Source organism: Schistocerca nitens, chromosome 9 (assembly GCF_023898315.1).
Source record: "Schistocerca nitens isolate TAMUIC-IGC-003100 chromosome 9, iqSchNite1.1, whole genome shotgun sequence".
Classification (NCBI taxonomy): Eukaryota; Metazoa; Arthropoda; class Insecta; order Orthoptera; family Acrididae; genus Schistocerca; species Schistocerca nitens.
In genome coordinates, this window is record NC_064622.1 from 388,125,716 (window position 1) to 388,145,643 (window position 19,928).

The 19,928-nt window shown below is 43.0% G+C and overlaps 1 protein-coding gene across 1 annotated transcript in view; it reads left to right on the forward strand.

The window, feature by feature from the left end:
- Nucleotides 1–242: 242 nt before the first annotated feature.
- Nucleotides 243–19,928, forward strand: part of LOC126203691 (WASH complex subunit 2) — a 194,312-nt gene continuing 174,626 nt past the window's right edge. The window contains exons 1-2 of the mRNA XM_049938060.1: nt 243–327; nt 1,008–1,133. Of these exons, the coding sequence (XP_049794017.1) occupies nt 325–327; nt 1,008–1,133 (129 nt within the window). The 5' untranslated portion in view covers nt 243–324. The remainder of the gene's footprint in view (nt 328–1,007; nt 1,134–19,928) is intronic.

Below are 19,928 nucleotides of genomic sequence, written 5' to 3' on the forward strand. Positions count from 1 at the left end.
TGAGATGTGAGTATGCTAATAAATTTGAACTGCAGGAAAGGTTATATTTAAGCAACTGATGGCTTTACGGTGTTTACATTTCCGAGTTGGTTACCACAAATTATGGTGAAAACGTGCATGTCAAGTTTTTAACGCCGATGGAAGTTTGGCGTCAGGTGTACCAAACTCTTTTGGTGTTATGGCAACGCAAGCATGTTTGGCAACACTGACTAGTCGTCACGCGTGTGTTTATTTGATTGACATTGCTGTCAGAAGCAAAAACTGTTTGGGTCATAGTACAGGACTGAAAAACATACCATTTGATACATTGTTGGTGAATTAAATATGGTAAGAGTAGTCATATAAAACAATGTCTGTACAATGTGCTGTGTTGGGTGATTGTTAACTACATACATAATAAATTACAATTGTTAAAGCATACACGGTGTTGTGGATTTTAGGAAAAAGGCGAAAAAACTAGAGAAAGTTTTAGGAAGGGGGTAAACCATTACCAAAAAATATTATTCGTCAGAAAAGACGACTTACTGTTGGGACAAACTTTGTATTTGATGTTATGTATATATTCCTTCATCCAAGAATCACCTCGCAATGATAAACTGTAAGGTTTGTCATAACAAAAAATGAAAAGAAATAGCGCCGGTGTGCGTACTCTCAGAATGTATATATATTTTTGTAAAGGACAGGTGATACGTAATGTGTCCATGCATGTATGCCACCTTAGGTAGTTGCCTGAGCTCTCCGAGTCCATTCTGTCGAGCGTGCACAGTGAGGTGCTTATAAAACATCCATTTGTTGTTAATTCCATTCGCGAAAAAAAAAAAAGAAAAAAGGAATCGCTAGTGTGATTGTGTGTGTGTGTTTCAGATAGCGCAAATGAGTGCGTTTCCGGAGGAATGGATGTAAGACTACATGTAATTTATTTGAGTTTCCGTATCATAATATGATGGTTAAACACAAAATAAACTATTCGTTTATAACTACGTGTTGCAGTTTTTATACCGTTTCAGGACCAAAATGAACATCCAAAGCCATGGGAGAAACCTTGGACGCCTGAGGATTTACGACGGAATAGTACATGCTGGTCGTTAGCAGGTGACGCAGGTCTACTCAAATATCTACAAGAATTCTCGCAGGTACTTTGAATCTGTAAATAATACAGCAAGGTACATTCCTAAATGAAAATGTTGCATAAGATTTGAGTAAAAATCTAGTGTGCTCATTGCTATTATTGTGCTTTTCCCTGTGCCTAAGGTTTGCATGTTAGCAGTACCAATAACAAAGTATGGTAGGTCTTAATATTTTTGATAATTACTTTATACGTAGAAGAATGCACAGTACAATTGTTATATGTTTACCTGTAGTGCTGTAGTTGTTTCATTTTTGTGATGTGGATATCATGAATGTATTCAAGGTTTAATTGAGCAATAGCACTTATTTACTCTGTATAAGATTACAAAGGCAATTTTTTTTCATGATGTACTGCTACTGAGCTTTCGAGTTACTGAGTAGGGTAGGGGTTTTCTCTCATTTATCATATAACCAGCAGCTATGTGGTACTGGATATGTGTCTTCTAGAGTATTTATTTCTAAGATTCTGTCGACCATCTCAATTAAAGCTACTTGGTGAACAGCTGAGTCAAACATGCATATCCCGTAATCCAAAGACTGCAGATGAACCAGGAAAAAACAGATTTTTGATAGTATATCCAGATAAATAACAAAATACAACAAAAGTAGCTGAATGAATGTGAATAACTCCTGTGTAGGTTCAGTTTGGATTTGGAACAAATGGGATTTGCGTCTCAGATTTTTCTATGTTGGTAAAGGGTTGTTGACAATGGAACATGCAGACTAGTGCACACCTTCTGTATGGGTTCAACTGGAAAGTGTTTCTTTGCTTAATGTTTGGTGCAACAGTAGACCTATTGCAGTTCCAGTTGAATGAGTGTGTTGATATTGTTAACCACTAATTCCTTGACAAAGCATAGGCCATGTGCAGAGATTTCAAGATTATGCTTCTGAACAATACCTAGCATGAAGTTGAGGAACAGATATTTCAGATAATTCTGATTGTTATTTTGTGTGCCAAGAATATTCTTTGTAATACTTAGTATTGCCTCAAAATATAATACCAGTGGACATAATATGAGAAAATGTGGAAAGTTAATCAGCTTTCCCATTTCAATGTCAGTGACAGGTGATATATTTCTGTAGTGAAGACAGCAGCATTCAGTTTCAGAATAGTTTGGTACTTCCAACAAAACTTTTCTTCGTATGCCTGAAGAATTAAAAATGTTTGAAATATCTGAGTATCTCAACCATCATCATTACCAACTTTTGAATATAGGCCTCCTCAGTGCAGAAACTCAACATGGCATTCATTCAACAAGTCATTGGAAGTCCCCTGTAGAAATATTGAGCCATGCTGCCTCTATAGCCGTCCGTAATTGTGACTGTAGCTGGTGCAGGATTTTGTGCACGAAGTGACCTCTCAATCGTCCCCCATAATTGTTTGATGGAATTCATGTTGGGAGATCTGGGTGGCCAAATCATTCACTCAAATCATCCAGAATGTTCTTGAAACCAATTCGGAATGGTTGTGGGCCAATGACATGGCACTTTGTCATTCATACCATTATGGAGCCACCACCAGCTTGCACAGTGCCGACGACTTGGTCCGTGGCTTCGTTGGTCTCTGCCACACTTGAACCATACAATCTGCTCTTACCAACTAAAATTGGGACTCATCTGTTGTCAGGAACAAATAGAGATCCTGCAGAAGCTGCACACTACAAATCTACTCAAAATTACAAAGAAAAGTTGCTAAAAATCAAGGAATATGCACATAATGTCAGAAATCACTACCTCCGACAACAGACTGAATGGCAGTATGGAAGGTAGTGAAATGAAAGACGGGGCAACTAACCACCTTACATGATAAATTGACTATCAAACTGAATGGAAGGCCTATAAATGATAAGTCACATGTAGAAAATATATTTAATAACAATTTCTTAAATACAGTGAAAAGTTATAGGGACAAACAGTTCAAGAGAAAAATGAACAGCAATCTGTTGAAAAAGCAGGTCCCTTAAAATTAAGTCATATCCATATATCACCAGTTTCTCCTTCAGAACTAAAGAAAACTATATGTTGTTGTTGTTGTGGTCTTCAGTCCTGAGACTGGTTTGATGCAACTCTCCGTGCTACTCTATCCTGTGCAAGCTTCTTCATCTCCCAGTACCTACTGCAACCTACATCCTTCTGAATCTGCTTAGTGTATTCATCTCTTGGTCTCCCTCTACGATTTTTACCCTCCATGCTGCCCTCCAATACTAAATTGGTGATCCCTTGATGCCTCAGAACATGTCCTACCAACCGATCCCGTCTTCTGGTCAAGTTGTGCCACAAACTTCTCTTCTCCCCAATCCTATTCAGTACTTCCTCATTAGTTATGTGATCTACCCATCTAATCTTCAGCATTCTTCTGTAGCACCACATTTCGAAAGCTTCTATTCTCTTCTTGTCCAAACTATTTATCGTCCATGTTTCACTTCCATACATGGCTACACTCCATACAAATACTTTCAGAAATGACTTCCTGACACTTAAATCTATACTCGATGTTAACAAATTTCTCTTCTTCAGAAACGCTTTCCTTGCCATTGCCAGTCTACATTTTATATCCTCTCTACTTCGACCATCATCAGTTATTTTGCTCCCTGAATAGCAAAACTCCTTTACTACTTTAAGTGTCTCATTTCCTAATCTAATTCCCTCAGCATCACCCGACTTAATTCGACTACATTCCATTATCCTCATTTTGCTTTTGTTGATGTTCATCTTATATCCTCCTTTCAAGACACCGTCCATTCCATTCAACTGCTCTTCCAAGTCCTTTGCTGTCTCTGACAGAATTACAATGTCATCGGCGAACCTCAAAGTTTTTACTTCTTCTCCATGAATTTTAATACCTACTCCGAATTTTTCTTTTGTTTCCTTTACTGCTTGCTCAATATACAGATTGAATAACATCGGGGAGAGGCTACAACCCTGTCTCACTCCTTTCCCAACCACTGCTTCCCTTTCATGCCCCTCGACTCTTATAACTGCCATCTGCTTTCTGTACAAATTGTAAATAGCCTTTCGCTCCCTGTATTTTACCCCCGCCACCTTCAGAATTTGAAAGAGAGTATTCCAGTTAACGTTGTCAAAAGCTTTCTCTAAGTCTACAAATGCTAGAAACGTAGGTTTGCCTTTTCTTAATCTTTCTTCTAAGATAAGTCGTAAGGTCAGTATTGCCTCACGTGTTCCAGTGTTTCTACGGAATCCAAACTGATCTTCCCCGAGGTTGGCTTCTATTAGTTTTTCCATTCGTCTGTAAAGAATTCGTGTTAGTATTTTGCAGCTGTGACTTATTAAACTGATAGTTCTGTAATTTTCACATCTGTCAACACCTGCTTTCTTTGGGATTGGAATTATTATATTCTTCTTGAAGTCTGTGGGTATTTCGCCTGTTTCATACATCTTGCTCACCAGATGGTAGAGTTTTGTCAGGACTGGCTCTCCCAAGGCCGTCAGTAGTTCCAATGGAATGTTCTCCACTCCGGGGGCCTTGTTTCGACTCAGGTCTTTCAGTGCTCAGTCAAACTCTTCACGCAGTATCATATCTCCCATTTCATCTACATCCTCTTCCATTTCCATAATATTGTCCTCAAGTACATCGCCCTTGTATAGACCGTCTATATACTCCTTCCACCTTTCTGCTTTCCCTTCCTTGCTTAGAACTGGGTTTCCATCTGAGCTCTTGATATTCATACAAGTTGTTCTCTTATCTCCAACTAGTAAACTATATATTCTCTCAAAAATAAAATCTCATTTGAATCTGGTTCAATAGAGCACTGACATTTTGTTCTCATACTATGAGCCCTTTCTTATCTGAAATATGTAATTTTTGACAAAATAATTTAATTGGATAGATAAAAAAATCTACTCACCAAGTGGCAACAGAATACACATATAAAAGAAGGTTGTAATCAGGTAAGCCTTCGAAGCCAGTGGCTCCTACTTGATGCAGGAGGATTGAAGGGGAAGGAAGAGGTGTGAAGGAAAAGGACTGGAGAGGTCTAGGAGAAGGGGTAGATTTGGGCAAAGTCACTCAGAACCGCGGTTCAGGTCAGACTTACCGCATGAGATGAGATGAGATGAGAAAGAAAGAAAGACTGGTTATTGGGGACTCCATTGGATGAGATTTGAAAACCTGAGGGTTTAAAGTTGGAAGACAAGGTAATATGCAAGACAGAGATTACTGCTTAAACATCGTGTATGACTTAATAAGAGTGAAAAGCTAAGTGCATTGTACATAACAGAGGTGGGAGGAGGGCAGTGAAAAATAGACAGGTGAAACAATGGAAGATGTAGAAAACGAAAACAGACTGAAGAGAAGAATAATTACTGCGCAAAAATGCTAATTCCTTTCTTCACTCCGTTTTGGTTTTAGACATCTTTCTTGTCTTACCCATCTATTTTTCACCACCCTACTCCTACATCTGTTATGCAAAATGCACTTAGCTTTTCACTCTTATTAACTCATCCACAATGTTTAAGCAGTGATCTCTATCTTGCATATTACTCTGTCTTCAACCTTTAAACTCTCAGGTTTTCAAATCTCGTCCAACGCAGTCCCCAACAATCTGTCTTTCCTTCGCATCCTGAGCAGTAACTCTCCCCTGACCTACAGTTCTGGGTGACTTTCCCGACATCTGCTCTTTTTACTAGACGTCTCCAGTCCTTTTCCTTCGCTCTCTTCCTTCTCCTTCACCACTTCTGACTGAAGAAAGCTTGCCTAATTATACCCCTTTTTTATGTGTGTGTTCTGCCACCACTTGGTGAGTAGATTTTTTTAATCTATCCTATTAAATTATTTTGTATGAAATATGTAATGCATCACTAAGTCGAGGCATTTTTCTTGAGAGACTGAAATATGCTGTTGTTAGTTGTTAATACCTTCTTTAAGAAAGGTGATAGGAGAGATGTCAATAACTATTAACCTGTTCCACTACTGACATCATTTTCCAAATTTTTTGAGAAGGTTGTGTATTCGAGAATAGTATCACACTTACACAGCAATAAGCGTTTGGGACTCCTACCAGATAGAACTAACGGGGGATATTGAATGTATACAGAGAAGGGCAAAATGTATGGTCACAAGTTTGTTTAATCCATGGGAGAGTTGTAACACCCTTGGGAGGTAAGGGGGTAGATACGCAGTACTAATAAAAGCTAGCCTTTAGCACTTGAGAATGCACCACACTCCCTAGACGCAGGAACGGGGCTGGATATTTAACAACAGTGTGCCTAAACCCACATTCTTGGACCTTCCCGTGGTGGTTGATCTGCTGCTCTCTGCAGTGCATGCTATGATGTGCCCTGTAATAACTATTGTCTAGCAGGGAGAGGAGCCACTCACACCAACAATACCAAGTTGATCTGTTAAACACTCGCCCAGGGTGGGGCTGCACTGTTCACAATTAACATTATTCTACAATGGACATGATCAGTATTTGTACTCCAGATATGTGTCCGTTGTGACGTATAAGGTTGCTGTCTAAATGATGGCTTCCAATGCAAAAACATGGTGCATATAACACAAAATAATCACTGTTCAGTGGACGTTTTATCAGTGAACGATTGGCACAGTTCTTCCATCAGTACTAAACAATTCAGTAGCTTGCGCGGGACCGAATCATGACACAGATGGTCCATAAAATTTTGGGTACAATACACGAACGAGAAAGTACCTGCACTCATGATAGTCAGCCAGTCAAAATGATATGGTTTCTTTCACTTAGAACTTGCAGTTGGGATCATACCAGTCCACATTATTTTCTGTAACCGTCGCATGCAGTTGATCGTTTTTCTCCCTAGTCAACACACAAAACCTACATAAAACTAAGAAACATCACCTTTTGGATAAACATTGATACTATGTCGTGAACACTGAAATTAAATGCAAAACTTTTTTGGCAAACATTTTCAATTACTTCACCACAACTTGTAAGATACACGTTGCAGCCACAGCATCAAACACAACACTCCACCCACACTCCATGGAAGCTATGCCACGACAACCTACTGTTGCTCTGCACTCGTCAGAGAGATGACTATTGAGAGTCAGTGGTACAATTCTACGATTAGACGTTTCCGCACAGTGGTATTAAATACACCCCTGACACCGTAAGGACAAGATTTTTTTTTCACGTACATGTCAGCACATGGTTGTCGACACACACAGCTCTCAGCCACAGATTACATGACCAGTGACACAGCATTATTGCACTTGAACAACCAGACATCAGATCCCCACCCTTGTGTTGCGGTAATGGTGTACATGAAACAAACGCAACAGTCCCTTTTCAGTGTTGATCAGTTCTTACCCTACGCATTGTATCTTCAGCTTATATCTACCCGTAGTAGCCCTTAAGGTTTGCTTAACTAGCTTTAACAGTAATACATAAATTAAAGTAATGTCTACAAAACTTTAAATGAGCCTGCGCACACTGCAGATACTGTGCCCACTGAAACACGTCAATATTCATGTCAATACAATCAGTAATTCTTCCCGTGCTCCATATGTGAATGGAGGAGGAAGAAACCCTGTTACAGTGGCATGTTCCCTCCACCATGTACCTCAGGGTAGTTTGCAAGTTATGGACGTAGATGTAGATGAAATAATATCCTCAGCAAATCACAGTTTGGATTTCAGAATAATTGCTCAACTGAGAATGCTGTTTACAAGTTCACTCACCAAATTTTACAAGCATTATATAACAAAATAGCACTGGTTGGTAGTTTCTGTGACCTATCTAAGGCATTTGAGGAGCCTTTTTTTAAAAGTCGACATACGCAGCAAGTACAGGTTTTCATAAAATGAGTTTTTGTTTTCACCTACATATATATGTTTGAGCATTTGAATTTTTACATGACTCCTAGATCTCATTGACATTAATAAAGCTTTGTAATGAAATATATTAAAATCTAATAGATGAAGGTGTGATTTTTCCAGTTTTTTTCAAAAGCCGATAAATGATTATAATTATTGCTGGTGTCAGTTACGTTGCCTTCGTAAATTCCATGTATTTTTTTCCACAACTAACTTTTTTATGTGATTTAGTGTTTATTATATACCTAAATTGTTGTGAAATGCATATTTTTGCATATATATTATTATATATAACATTTTTCTTTTAAAGTTTTTTACTTTATTGAGAATACAAAAAATAATAATAGAAACACAGTGGCATAATAAAATAATAGCATTGATAACTGTTTTAATGTAATTGTGTAGCTTATATTATTATTATTATTATTATTATTATTATTATTATCAGTACTTCATGAAATACGAGATGAATAATACAAAAGTTTTGTGTGTTACTATCACATTGTTATTATCAAGTTTTCCCTCCTACATCTGCACAATATTTGTCTAAGTCATCATTGTAAAACTCCTTTGCATTATCTGCAATTTCAGAATACTTTAATAAGGCAGACACATCTTTCTTCTTTTCTTTGTTTTGGTAAAAGGGTGGATGCTAATACTGTTGGATGACATGATTTCTTTCGTCTCAGGATGTCAACTTGTACTGTATCTTTGACTGTCCCCACCTTCTTGTTGCCCAAAGTTGGTTTATTAATGTTTGGAGAACGTTAGTAACTTCGGTGGCCAATCACATTTTCACAGCACTTGCACGCTGAGATAGTGACGCACTGCAGTGAATGACAAAGGCAGTTGAATTTAAATAACTAGTTCTGTTAATAATGAAAACACTTATCTTTTTTGTTGTATATTGATGGCTCCTTGTGCATTTCCTTTTGGTTTATCTTTCTACAGGGTGAGTCATAAATGAGTAAAAATATGTCGAGGACCGCATGCTGCTATGCGTAACACTTGACGCACCATTATTAATTTTGTTCTCCTCGGTGTACTGTGTACATAAAACAAAATCACCTGTTAACCATTGAACGAGATACCAACGAGCCTCACGATCACGACATGTCATTCACCCATAGATACGACACGTGACACACCAATGAGCTGATGTGTATCTGCCATCATTTGAAAGATAAGAGAAAGAACAAATCCCATCGTAATGTATGTGAAATTGTATCAGAACTTGTGAATCCCACGTTGCTCTCGGTGACGGAGTGTACAGTCCCATGTTAGGGAAAGTGTGTCCTATAAGCGGAAAGAGTGGTCATTGGTAGAAGTAAAATGACGGCGTGCATGACGTGTTTACAACACGTCTGCATTGCTCACTTGGCCTGATACTCGCCATGTCGACAGCTGCTAACGACTGTGTCGCAGTGTTACTACAGTACCATGGCAAGTTTCAGAAATGAGGAACACGCCGACATCCAACTCACCAACAGGCTTGCAGATGGAAAAGCTGAAGTTGCAAGGCAACTGAATCACGAGGTTTCCTAGCCGGCGCTTTCCATCCGCAGAAACGTTTTACTCTGTGGACAGGCGCTTGAGGTAGTATGGTGCATGTGTAGCGCCTGCAGGATTTAGTGGTCATGGCTGACGGTCAATGTACAGTGTGGATGACAAAGAAAAAGTGTTAAAAACTGTTGTGGAGGACCGAACAGTAAGCACCAGGTCTCTCGCCGCTGCATTTGGAATGCCACAATCTACTGTTATGCGAGTACTCCATAGAAACCATTACCATCCCTTTTGAATCCAAAGGTACAGGCATTATTGCCGGAAGACTACCAGGGGAGGCTGGACTTCTGCAACTTTATCCTACGGCGTCAGACCCACGACCAGTATTTTTCACGAACAATACTGTTCACCGACGAAGCCTATTTCACAAAGGAGGGTATAGTGAATTCGCATAATTGGCACGAGTGGGTGGAAGAAAACCCCCACAGCACAGTGACATGAGGGTACCCACAATGATGTGGTGTCAATATCTGGTGTGGTATTATTGATCACCATTTCATAGGGCCACATGTGCTATCACAAAGGCTTACAGGAGAGCGGTATCTGTGTTTACTGGATGCTACATTACCGGAATTGTTGGAAGACATTAATTTGGCCTCTCATATGAACCTGTGGTACATGGATAATGGTGCCCCCACTCATTTCAGCGGCACAGTGCAACGCCACCTGGACAGTGCCTTCCCTTCAAAATGGATCGGTCGTGGAGGCCCTGTAGCATGGCCAGCAATATCGCCAGACCTGAATTCACTGTATTTCTTTTCGTGGGGCCATCTGAAATCTGTGATTTATGAAGGAGAGGTTGTTGATGTCAACACCCTTCAACACAGAATACAACATGCCTGTGATATATTATGCAAAGAGATACAGACATGTTGGATCGTGTTCAGCAATCATTCCTGCGAAGAGTTAAACTTTGCCACACACATCGTGGCTGTCATTTCGAACAGTACTTATAAACTGCCACTGCAGCTTCTGGTCACGTGTTTCTATGTTAGTTTCGATTTGTACAGATGTATTGTTTGTTTTAATTAACTGCCACATATCTTTGTAGTTGTATTTTGTATTCTGCATCTATGTACTCGTATCTTAAAACAAAGTCTGGGATAAAAAAAATAAAACAAATTATAAAACATGCATGTACAGTAGTCCAGCCCCTCATCACGTTCCTTTCCCTGTGCCAACTAACCACGACCCCCCCAGGGGGTCCACAACTCTTTTGTGGATACGTGCGTAGCGAGCACGGGACCCCGAGCTAATGTGGCCCTCCTTCCTTTCCGGGCTGCATACCTTCCCTTTCCGCATCCTTCCCCGTCCCCCATCTTCGCGCCACCCCCCCCCCCCCCCCCCCCCCCACCTCTGGCTCTTTCCTTCCCTTTCTCCCCCTCTGGGAGTATGGTTTGTGACTACGTCCGGAGACGGACGCTCGAAACTGTTACAAATTCCTTGCTTTCTACACTTGCAAGTCTTTGTCCTTCCTCTTTCCTTCTCTTTTACTTCCCTCTTCTCTTTGCCCTTTTCTCCGCTGCGGCGTTTGAGACCCCTCTTCTTTCCTTTCCCTTTCTCCTTTTTCCTCCCTGTGTGTGTCTGAAGGCCGACCCACGCACTTCCATGCGTAGCCGGTGACGGGGTAACGCGTAATTCCCCGCCCCGGGTAGACAGGTAGGACAAGTACGTACCCCCTGGTGATGGCCAGGCGCAGGGAGGGGTGATTACCCGAGCTGATACCTTCCGAAAGTGCCGATTGGTCCCTCCGTCCGTTTGTCGGGAGGTGTGACCTGAGGTGTGAACAATCACCTAAGGCGGGAGTGCCCTCAGAGAGGGCCCCCACAAGGGAGGAGCGCGCCATCAGAGACGCCGGTAATAATGGGGGATTCTTCCGCAATGGTTTCCTCACCTTCCACTATGTCTGCTCACAAGCGTAAGTTCACTGAGTCTCAGCCACAGACAGTTCCTCCATCGTTGCCACAGTTCCTTGTTGTTTCTCGGTCTGACGAAGGTCACGACTTCTCCACGGTCAACCCTTTCATTATTCAGAAAGGTGTCGATGCAATTGCAGGTCCTGTAAAGTCTTGTTCCAGATTACGGAATGGCACCCTGTTGTTAGAAACAGTCAGTGCCCTCCAGGCACAAAAATTGCTGCGTACCTCACTACTACATACCTTCCCTGTCCGGGTGGAACCGCACCGTACTTTAAATTCCTCACGTGGAGTCGTTTATACACGCTCCCTCCATGGATTGTCTGACGGCGAAATTCAGCACTACCTGTCTGACCAGGGCGTAACGGCTGTTCATAGAGTTATGAAAAGGGTTGACACGAACATCATTCCAACCCACACTGTCTTCTTGACATTTGACAAAGTTCAACTCCCATCGAAAATCAAAGCAGGCTACGAGATAATTTCCGTTCGCCCTTACGTTCCAAACCCTACGCGTTGCTATCGGTGTCAGCGGTTCAATCACACCAGCCAGTCCTGTTCCAATCCGGCCAAATGTGTTATGTGTGGCAAGGATGCCCATGAGGGTGCTTGTCCACCTCCATCCCCTCGCTGCATCAACTGTATGGGTGACCACGCTGCTTCCTCTCGAGATTGCCCCGTTTTTAAGGACGGAAAGCTCATCCAGGAAATTAGAGTGAAGGAAAAGGTGTCGACCTTTGCTGCTCGAAAATTATTCGCCAGTCGACAGCCCACCGTGCCTCAGACAGGAAAATACAGCACTGTCCTTGCTTCTCCTCGGCCAACAAAGGAGGCGGCCATGCAGACTTGCGACCTCTCCTTTAGAGCCACGGTCGTCAGATCGGCCAGCGCAAAGATCGCCCGTTCAACCTCACCATTTTCGCTTGCCCACTCTCTGGCTCACCCTTCGTCGGGTTCTGCTAAATCTCGAGCCCAAAAGTCAGACACCAAGACTTCGAAAAAAGAGCATACTCGTGAAGAGTTTTTACGTACCACAACTTCCCAACTATCTGTTCCTCCTTCATCTAAACATCATACTTCCAAGAAGGCTACAAAGAAACCCAGTTCCTCTCCTTCTCCGCCAAGGCGTGTCCCATCTACAGCACCACCTGGCGGAAATCGCCCTCGGCCGTCTTCTGTGTCACCGAGGCGCACTGCTGGCGGCCGATCAACCGGCTGATCGCTGGTGGCAGGAGCTGCTCCTGAACAACCTATGGATCAGGATCTTCTGCCTTCGGCTGAATGCCATTCCATGTTGTCGGTCGCAAGCTCTGAGCAGTCGTTGAGTTGACAGCAACCTTGGTCACATTCCTCCATTTTCTGTTCACCCTATGTCCATTATCCACTGGAATATCCGCGGTATTCGAGCCAATCGGGATGAATTGTCGATCCTCTTACGTTCCTACTCGCCGGTCATCTTCTGTCTTCAGGAAACAAAGCTGCGTCCCCATGACCGCTTTGTTCTCCCTCCTTTTCAGTCCGTCCGAGATGATCTCCCCTCTGTTGCGGGCACTCCAGCCCATGGAGGACTCATGCTTCTTCTCCATGAAACTCTCCATTATCACCCAATCCACTTAAACACTTCCTTCCAAGCTGTCGCCGTCCGTCTTTCCCTTTCCGGATACACGTTCTCTCTTTGTACTGTATACATTCCATCGTCCACACCAATGGCACGAGCTGATCTCCTTCATCTTCTTGGTCAGCTTCCACCCCCCTATTTGCTGGTTGGGGACTTCAATGCCCACCACCCGCTTTGGGGATCTCCACATCCTTGTACACGTGGCTCACTATTGCTAGACGTCTTCCACCAAGCGGATCTAGTTTGCCTCAACACTGAGGTCCCTACATTTTTGTCTGCCTCCACGACATACTTCTCTCATTTGGACCTTGCGGTCGGTACTGTTCCGCTAGCTCGGCGCTTCGAATGATTCGCCCTTGATGATACACACTCAAGTGACCACTTTCCATGTGTCCTTAGACTGCAGCCTCAACTGCCATATATGCGCTCGCGACGCTGGAAGTTTGCCCAAGCTGATAGGACACTTTTTTCGTCTCTAGCGACATTCGATGACCGTCCCTTTCCCAGCGTCGACGATGAGGTCACACATATTACCGACGTTAAGGTACGTTTACACTGGGATACATGTATCGCGACATGTATGAGCGACATGTCAATTTGACATGTCGCGATACATCACCTCATACAAAAATTCACGGAACTTGTATGCGGACCCTCCAGCTCATACATGTCGCGTATACATTTTGTATATCGCTTTTTGGCCATATACGCGACATGTATGAGCGACATTTGAAGAACTCGCGCATGCGCAGTACTATCATTTCCTGTCGTCTTGTCGACTGCCGCTTATTTCGACGATTAGTGCATGCGTAGTACCAGGCTCTTTGGCGGCTGTTTGAGTTTTGAAGGTGCCGACTGTCGTTTCGACGTTAATGTATCTGCATAGAATATCAAAAAGTGCCATATGCAACATTATTCTTCGTGTTTGCGAGGCCATTGTGCAAGTTTTATCCCAAGAAGTGAAGGTAAAAGTTTTATATATATATGTAATACATTATATAATATTTTCATGCATCTGGCACGTATATCAATGTTTTGCTATTATTCCGGCGGCCTCGCGTGATAATGTTGACAACGGATGCCGACAATCGTGTGTGAGACGTTGGCATTAGCAATCGCGCGACAATGCAAATGTTTTGTCATGAAATCTTCCTTTTACGAGGAATCGCCAGTGGCTAAAAAACGAAGTGTTACTGCCAACTGATCCTCTGGTGGAATCGCTTCCCGAAAGTTTGTGTTGGTTTTGGACACAAGAGGAGCCACAAGTGATAACAAACCGCGGAAATCCTCCATACTCATCCAAACATAATTTCTAAAATATGCGCCATCCTCTAGCGTTAATTCGCGAGAAACTCTCTGTGCCACCATCTACGCTTCCTCCGCCTTTTCTTCCTATCATCTTCCAAAAGAGCAAGTGTATCAGCACATAAAAATGTGAAATCTTCCAAATCGTCGTAGGAAGCTATCGCACAGTGATACATATCAACCAGTGTAAACGCACGCTCATACATGTATGAGGTTGATACTTGTCAACTCATACAAGTCGCGATACATGTCAAAAAGTCGCATATAAATGTATCTCACACATGTGCCGATACAAATCGCAGTGTAAACGCACCTTTATTCTTACAGCTGCGGAACATTCAATACCACTCACCTCTGAATTGCCCCGGCGCCCCCCAGTTCCTTGGTGGAACGAGGCATGCCGTGCTGCAATACGTGAGCGGCGATGTGCTCTCCGCGTTTTCCGCCACCATCCTACTTCGGCCAACTGTATCCGCTGTAAGCAGTTCCGTGCGCGTTGCCATCGTGTCATCCGCGATAGCAAGAAGGCAAGCTGGAAATTCTTTATTAGCTCATTTAACACCTTCACTCCCTCCTCGGAAGTTTGGAGTCAGCTTCGACGGTTCTCAGGCGCGCCTAGTTTCTCCCCGGTCTCTGGGCTCACTGTCGCGCATGATACATTAGTGGACCCCGTCGCAATTTCTAACTTGTTGGGTCAGCACTTTGCTGAGATTTCGAGCTCTTCAAATTATCCGCCAGCGTTTCTCCCGAAGAAACGTGCAGCGGAAGTGCGGCCTCTTGCTTTCTCCTCTCAAAATCGTGAAAGCTACAATACTGTTTTCTCCATGCGGGAACTCCAACATGCACTCTCTTCTTCTCGCTCCTCCACCCCAGGACCGGATGGTATCCACGTCCAAATGTTGTTGCATTTATCAACCCATAGTCTGCGTTACCTCCTTCGCCTTTATAATTGAATTTGGACCGGCAGTACTTTTCCCAGACGATGGCGGGAAGCTATCGTCGTTCCTGTTCCGAAACCTGGAAAGGACAAACATCTCCCCTCTAGCTATCGCCCCATTTCTCTCACGAGTAGTGTCTGTAAGGTTTTGGAGCGTATGGTGAATTACCGTTTAGCGTGGTGGCTGGAATCCCGCAGTCTTTTAACACCTGCCAAATGCGGATTCCAAAAGCATCGTTCTGCAGTTGACCATCTTGTTGCTCTCTCCACTTAAATCATGAACAATTTTCTCCGGAAACGCCCAACAGTAGCAATATTTTTTGATCTGGAGAGAGCATACGATACCTGTTGGAGGACAGGCATCCTCCGCACACTGTTCTCTTGGGGCTTTCGAGGTCGGCTGCCCCTTTTTCTTCGCGAATTTATGGCAGAGCGCACATTTAGGGTGCGGGTGAACACTACTCTCTCCCGTACTTTCTCCCAAGAAAACGGGGTACCCCAGGGCTCCGTGCTGAGTGTTGTACTGTTTGCCATTGCCATAAATCCAATTATGGATTGTCTCCTTCCTGATGTCTCGGGCTCCCTCTTTGTGAACGATTTTGCGATCTACTACAGCTCTCGACGGACCAGCCTTCTTGAACGACGTCTTCAAGGATGTCTCGATCGCCTCCACTCTTGGAGCATCGAAACCGGCTTCCGTTTTTCTCCCAGTAAGACCGTTTGTGTTAATTTTTGGCGACGTAGTGAGTATCTTCTGCCCTCCTTACATCTAGGTCCTGTCAACCTTCCGTTTTCAGACGTCGCTAAATTCTTGGGTCTCATGTTTGACAGAAAACTGTGCTGGTCCTCCCACGTTTCCTATCTTTCGGCTCGCTGTCTGCGATCCCTCAACACCTTCCGTGTCCTGAATGGTACCTCCTCGGGAGCGGACCGAGTGGTCCTTCTCCGCCTCTATCGCGCCTTAGTGCGCTCGAAATTGGACTATGGAAGTATAGTCTACTGCTCTGCTCGGCCGTCTATTCTTCGGCGTCTCGACTCTGTCCACCACCGTGGATTACGTTTAGTGTCTGGAGCTTTTTACACCAGCCCTGTGGAAAGCCTTTATGCTGAGACTGCTGAACCTCCGCTGTCCAATCGGCGAGCAGTCCTCCTGAGCCGTTATGCTAGCCATCTGTCTTCCATGCCTGCTAATCCAGCCCATGACATTTTTTTCGACGCCTCCTTGGATTTAGGGTATGCAGGCCACCCCTCCTCCCTACTAACACCGGGAGACCGCTTCCGTCAACTGCTCCATTCTCTTTCCTTCCGCTTTCCTAAAACCCTCTTGACAACTTGGGGTACAGCACCGCCTTGCCTCCGTCCCGAGATCTGCTTGCTCCGTGACCTTTGTCGATTTCCCAAGGATGGTACCCCTTCACTTGTTTATCGTCGGGCATTTGCTGCTCTATGTGCACAAATGACGGACGCCACATTTATTTACACCGACAGCTCGAAAACATCGTTAGGTGTAGGGAGTGCCTATATCGTTGGCGACACCCCAAATCACTTTCGGCTTCCCGACCAGTGTTCGGTTTATACTGCGGAGCCTTACGCTGTTCTCCAGGCTGTCCACTACATCCGCCGCCATCAGCGGATACAGTTCGTTATCTGCTCAGATTCTCTCAGCTCTCTCCTCAGTCTCCAAGCTCTTTATCCTGTGCACCCTCTGGTCCACCGGATTCAGGACTGTCTGCGCTTGCTCCACCTGGGGGGCGTCTCGGTGGCGTTCCTCTGGCTCACGGGACACGTTGGTATCTGTGGAAATGAGGCGGCAGATATTGCAGCCAAGGCTGCAGTCTCTCTTCTTCGGCCAGCTATTCAATCGATTCCCTTCGCCGATCTACAGAGCGTTTTATGTCGTCGTGTTGTTCATTTATGACACGCGCATTGGTCGACACTTCCCCATAATAAATTGCGGGACGTGAAAGCTCTTCCTTGTGCTTGGACCTCTTCCTCCCGAACGCGTCGTCGGGAGGAGGTAATTTTAACTAGACTCCGGATAGGGCACTGTCTTTTTAGCCATCGACATCTTTTAAGCGGCGATCCTCCCCCACTCTGTCCCCACTGCTCTCAGCTGTGGACGGTAAGACACCTTTTAATTGAGTGCCCCTATTTTAACCCGTTACGCTCCCGTCTACAGCTATCGCCTAATATATCGTCGATTTTAGCAGATGACACGCGCTCAGCCGACCGCGTTCTCAAGTTTATTAGTGCCAGTGAAATGACGTCAGTCATTTGAAGCTTTTTTGGGGACAACCAACCCCTTTCTGTAGTGGATTTTTAAGCCTTCCTTCTGCTTTTAGTTTCTCCAATTTTATGACTTTCGTTCCCATTGCTGCTGGTTTTCAATTTCGGTTTTTTACTGTTTCCTAAGCCACGGACCGGGCGCTAATGACCATAGCAGTTTTGCGCCCTAAAAAAAAAAAAAAAAAAAAAAAATACTAGCCATGATACATAATACTGGCCAGCGTAAGTGGTACGAGACAGATGTGGGCGCTGTCATTGCTCGCAGTGTCATGCAAACCGTCGTTTGACGCCGTATACCTCGCCTTCTCGGGTGTGGCTAGACTACCTACAACACTTGCATGTTGTGCCCCACTGCAGATCTGTCCCCTTGGTCAATGTCGGTGCACAGCAACACCCAAAAGTCCACTTCATATTTCCAGATTTTTACCATTCACTAGCATTGTCATTTATTCACATAGGAACGTGCGGAAAATGAACTTGTTTGTAGATCAGTGTGTGACAATTTGCACGACATATTTTTTCTCATTTATGACTCACCATGTATAATCATCTACACGATGATTGAGTTGGTGTTTCAATAATAATGTGAATTTTGGTGGACTTTCTGCACAATTACACATATATTTTCAGTCATTTCACTTCGTAATACAAATCAATAAAACACACATAACTCATTCTCCATCCTCGCACTTCAAGCTAGCCCAACCAATTGCAAAAAGAACAAAGATTTACCTCTAACAACATGTAGCAAAGAAATTGCTATTCTATATTGATCTATTTACGCAAAATTATCTTTGGAACATAATTTCATAAATGAAATAAAGTCAATTGTCCATCTTTTGTGAGAAGTCCATAATTATCATTGTAATTAGATTAAGTATTTATAAATGTTGACATTTAAACATTTTTGCATAGCTATGTAGTAGTGGATTTTTGGTTTTTTATGTTTTTGGTGCGGTATCATTCACTTCATATGGTCCAAGATCAGTTAGCACATTTATCTCACCATTATCAGTTTTATTACAATCTCCAGAGTATCTATCACTTACTGACACATTAACAATTTTCTTTGATGACTGTTAATTTTGAATGGTAGCTTGTATTTTAGTACTTTCTGTGCACTATCGTTTAGATTTTTAACAGTCCAGTCTGTGTTTAGAACTCTGAGAGTATCATGCTCTGCTAAAGTATCGTAATATTCTTTAGGAGACAAGATGTTTTCTTTTTTTCTGTAAGACTTTGCAGTTCTACCAAACACGCAGTCTGGAGGCATGTAGCTATTGCCACGAACAGGGAAGAAGTGACTAATATTATTGAATTTTGCACTCTGTTCCAAGAACACTGTAAGTAAATGGCCATCACACAATGTTTTTATTTTGGCCGCTGCAAGAGTCTGGGTATAGATGTATAGTATTGATGCCATTGTTGTTTTTTTATATGTAATTCAGAAAGAAAGTCCAGAAAAGTTGAAGCCACTTGATTGCATCCTCTTGATGATTCTGTCTCCAACCAGGTGTAGAAAACAACACTTTCCCTTTTTTGCTGCCTAGTACGGATCATGATGCACAGATTGTATAACCGTACTTGTCTAGCATAGGAAACCTCACTGGCTAATAGTTTTGGAATAGGCTAGTTTTGCTGTATGTCAAAGCAAATGTTGATGACTGTAGGATTGTCTTCCTTCATTATATCATAAAATCTCTGTGCACCAATTTTATGTAATCTGCGTCTAGTTTGTAATTCATTCTTATTCTGCAGATGTGTTTCTGCCTTTACTTCCATTAAACCAACCTTGTAAGTGCAGCATGTATGGATATATGTTGTTATTGTGGTCTTCAGTTCTGAGACTGGTTTGATGCAGCTCTCCATGCTACTCTATCCTGTGCAAGCTTCATCATCTCCCAGTACCTACTGCAACCTACATCCTTCTGAATCTGCTTAGTGTATTGATCTCTTGGTCTCCCTCTACGATTTTTACCCTTCACGCTGCCCTCCAATGCTAAATTTGTGATCCCTTGATGCCTTAAAACATGTCCTGCCAACCGAACCCTTCTTCTAGTCAAGTTGTGCCACAAACTTCTCTTCTCCCCAATCCTATTCAATACCTCCTCATTAGTTACGTGATCTACCCACCTTATCTTCAGCATTCTTCTGTAGCACCACATTTCGAAAGCTTCTATTCTCTTCTTGTCCAAACTGGTTATCGTCCATGTTTCACTTCCATACATGGCTACACTCCATACAAATACTTTCAGAAACGACTTCCTGTCACTTAAATCTATACTCGATGTTAACAAATTTCTCTTCTTCGGAAACGATGGATATAAGGTGTCCTGAATGATAGATTGAAAAGTTTGTAAA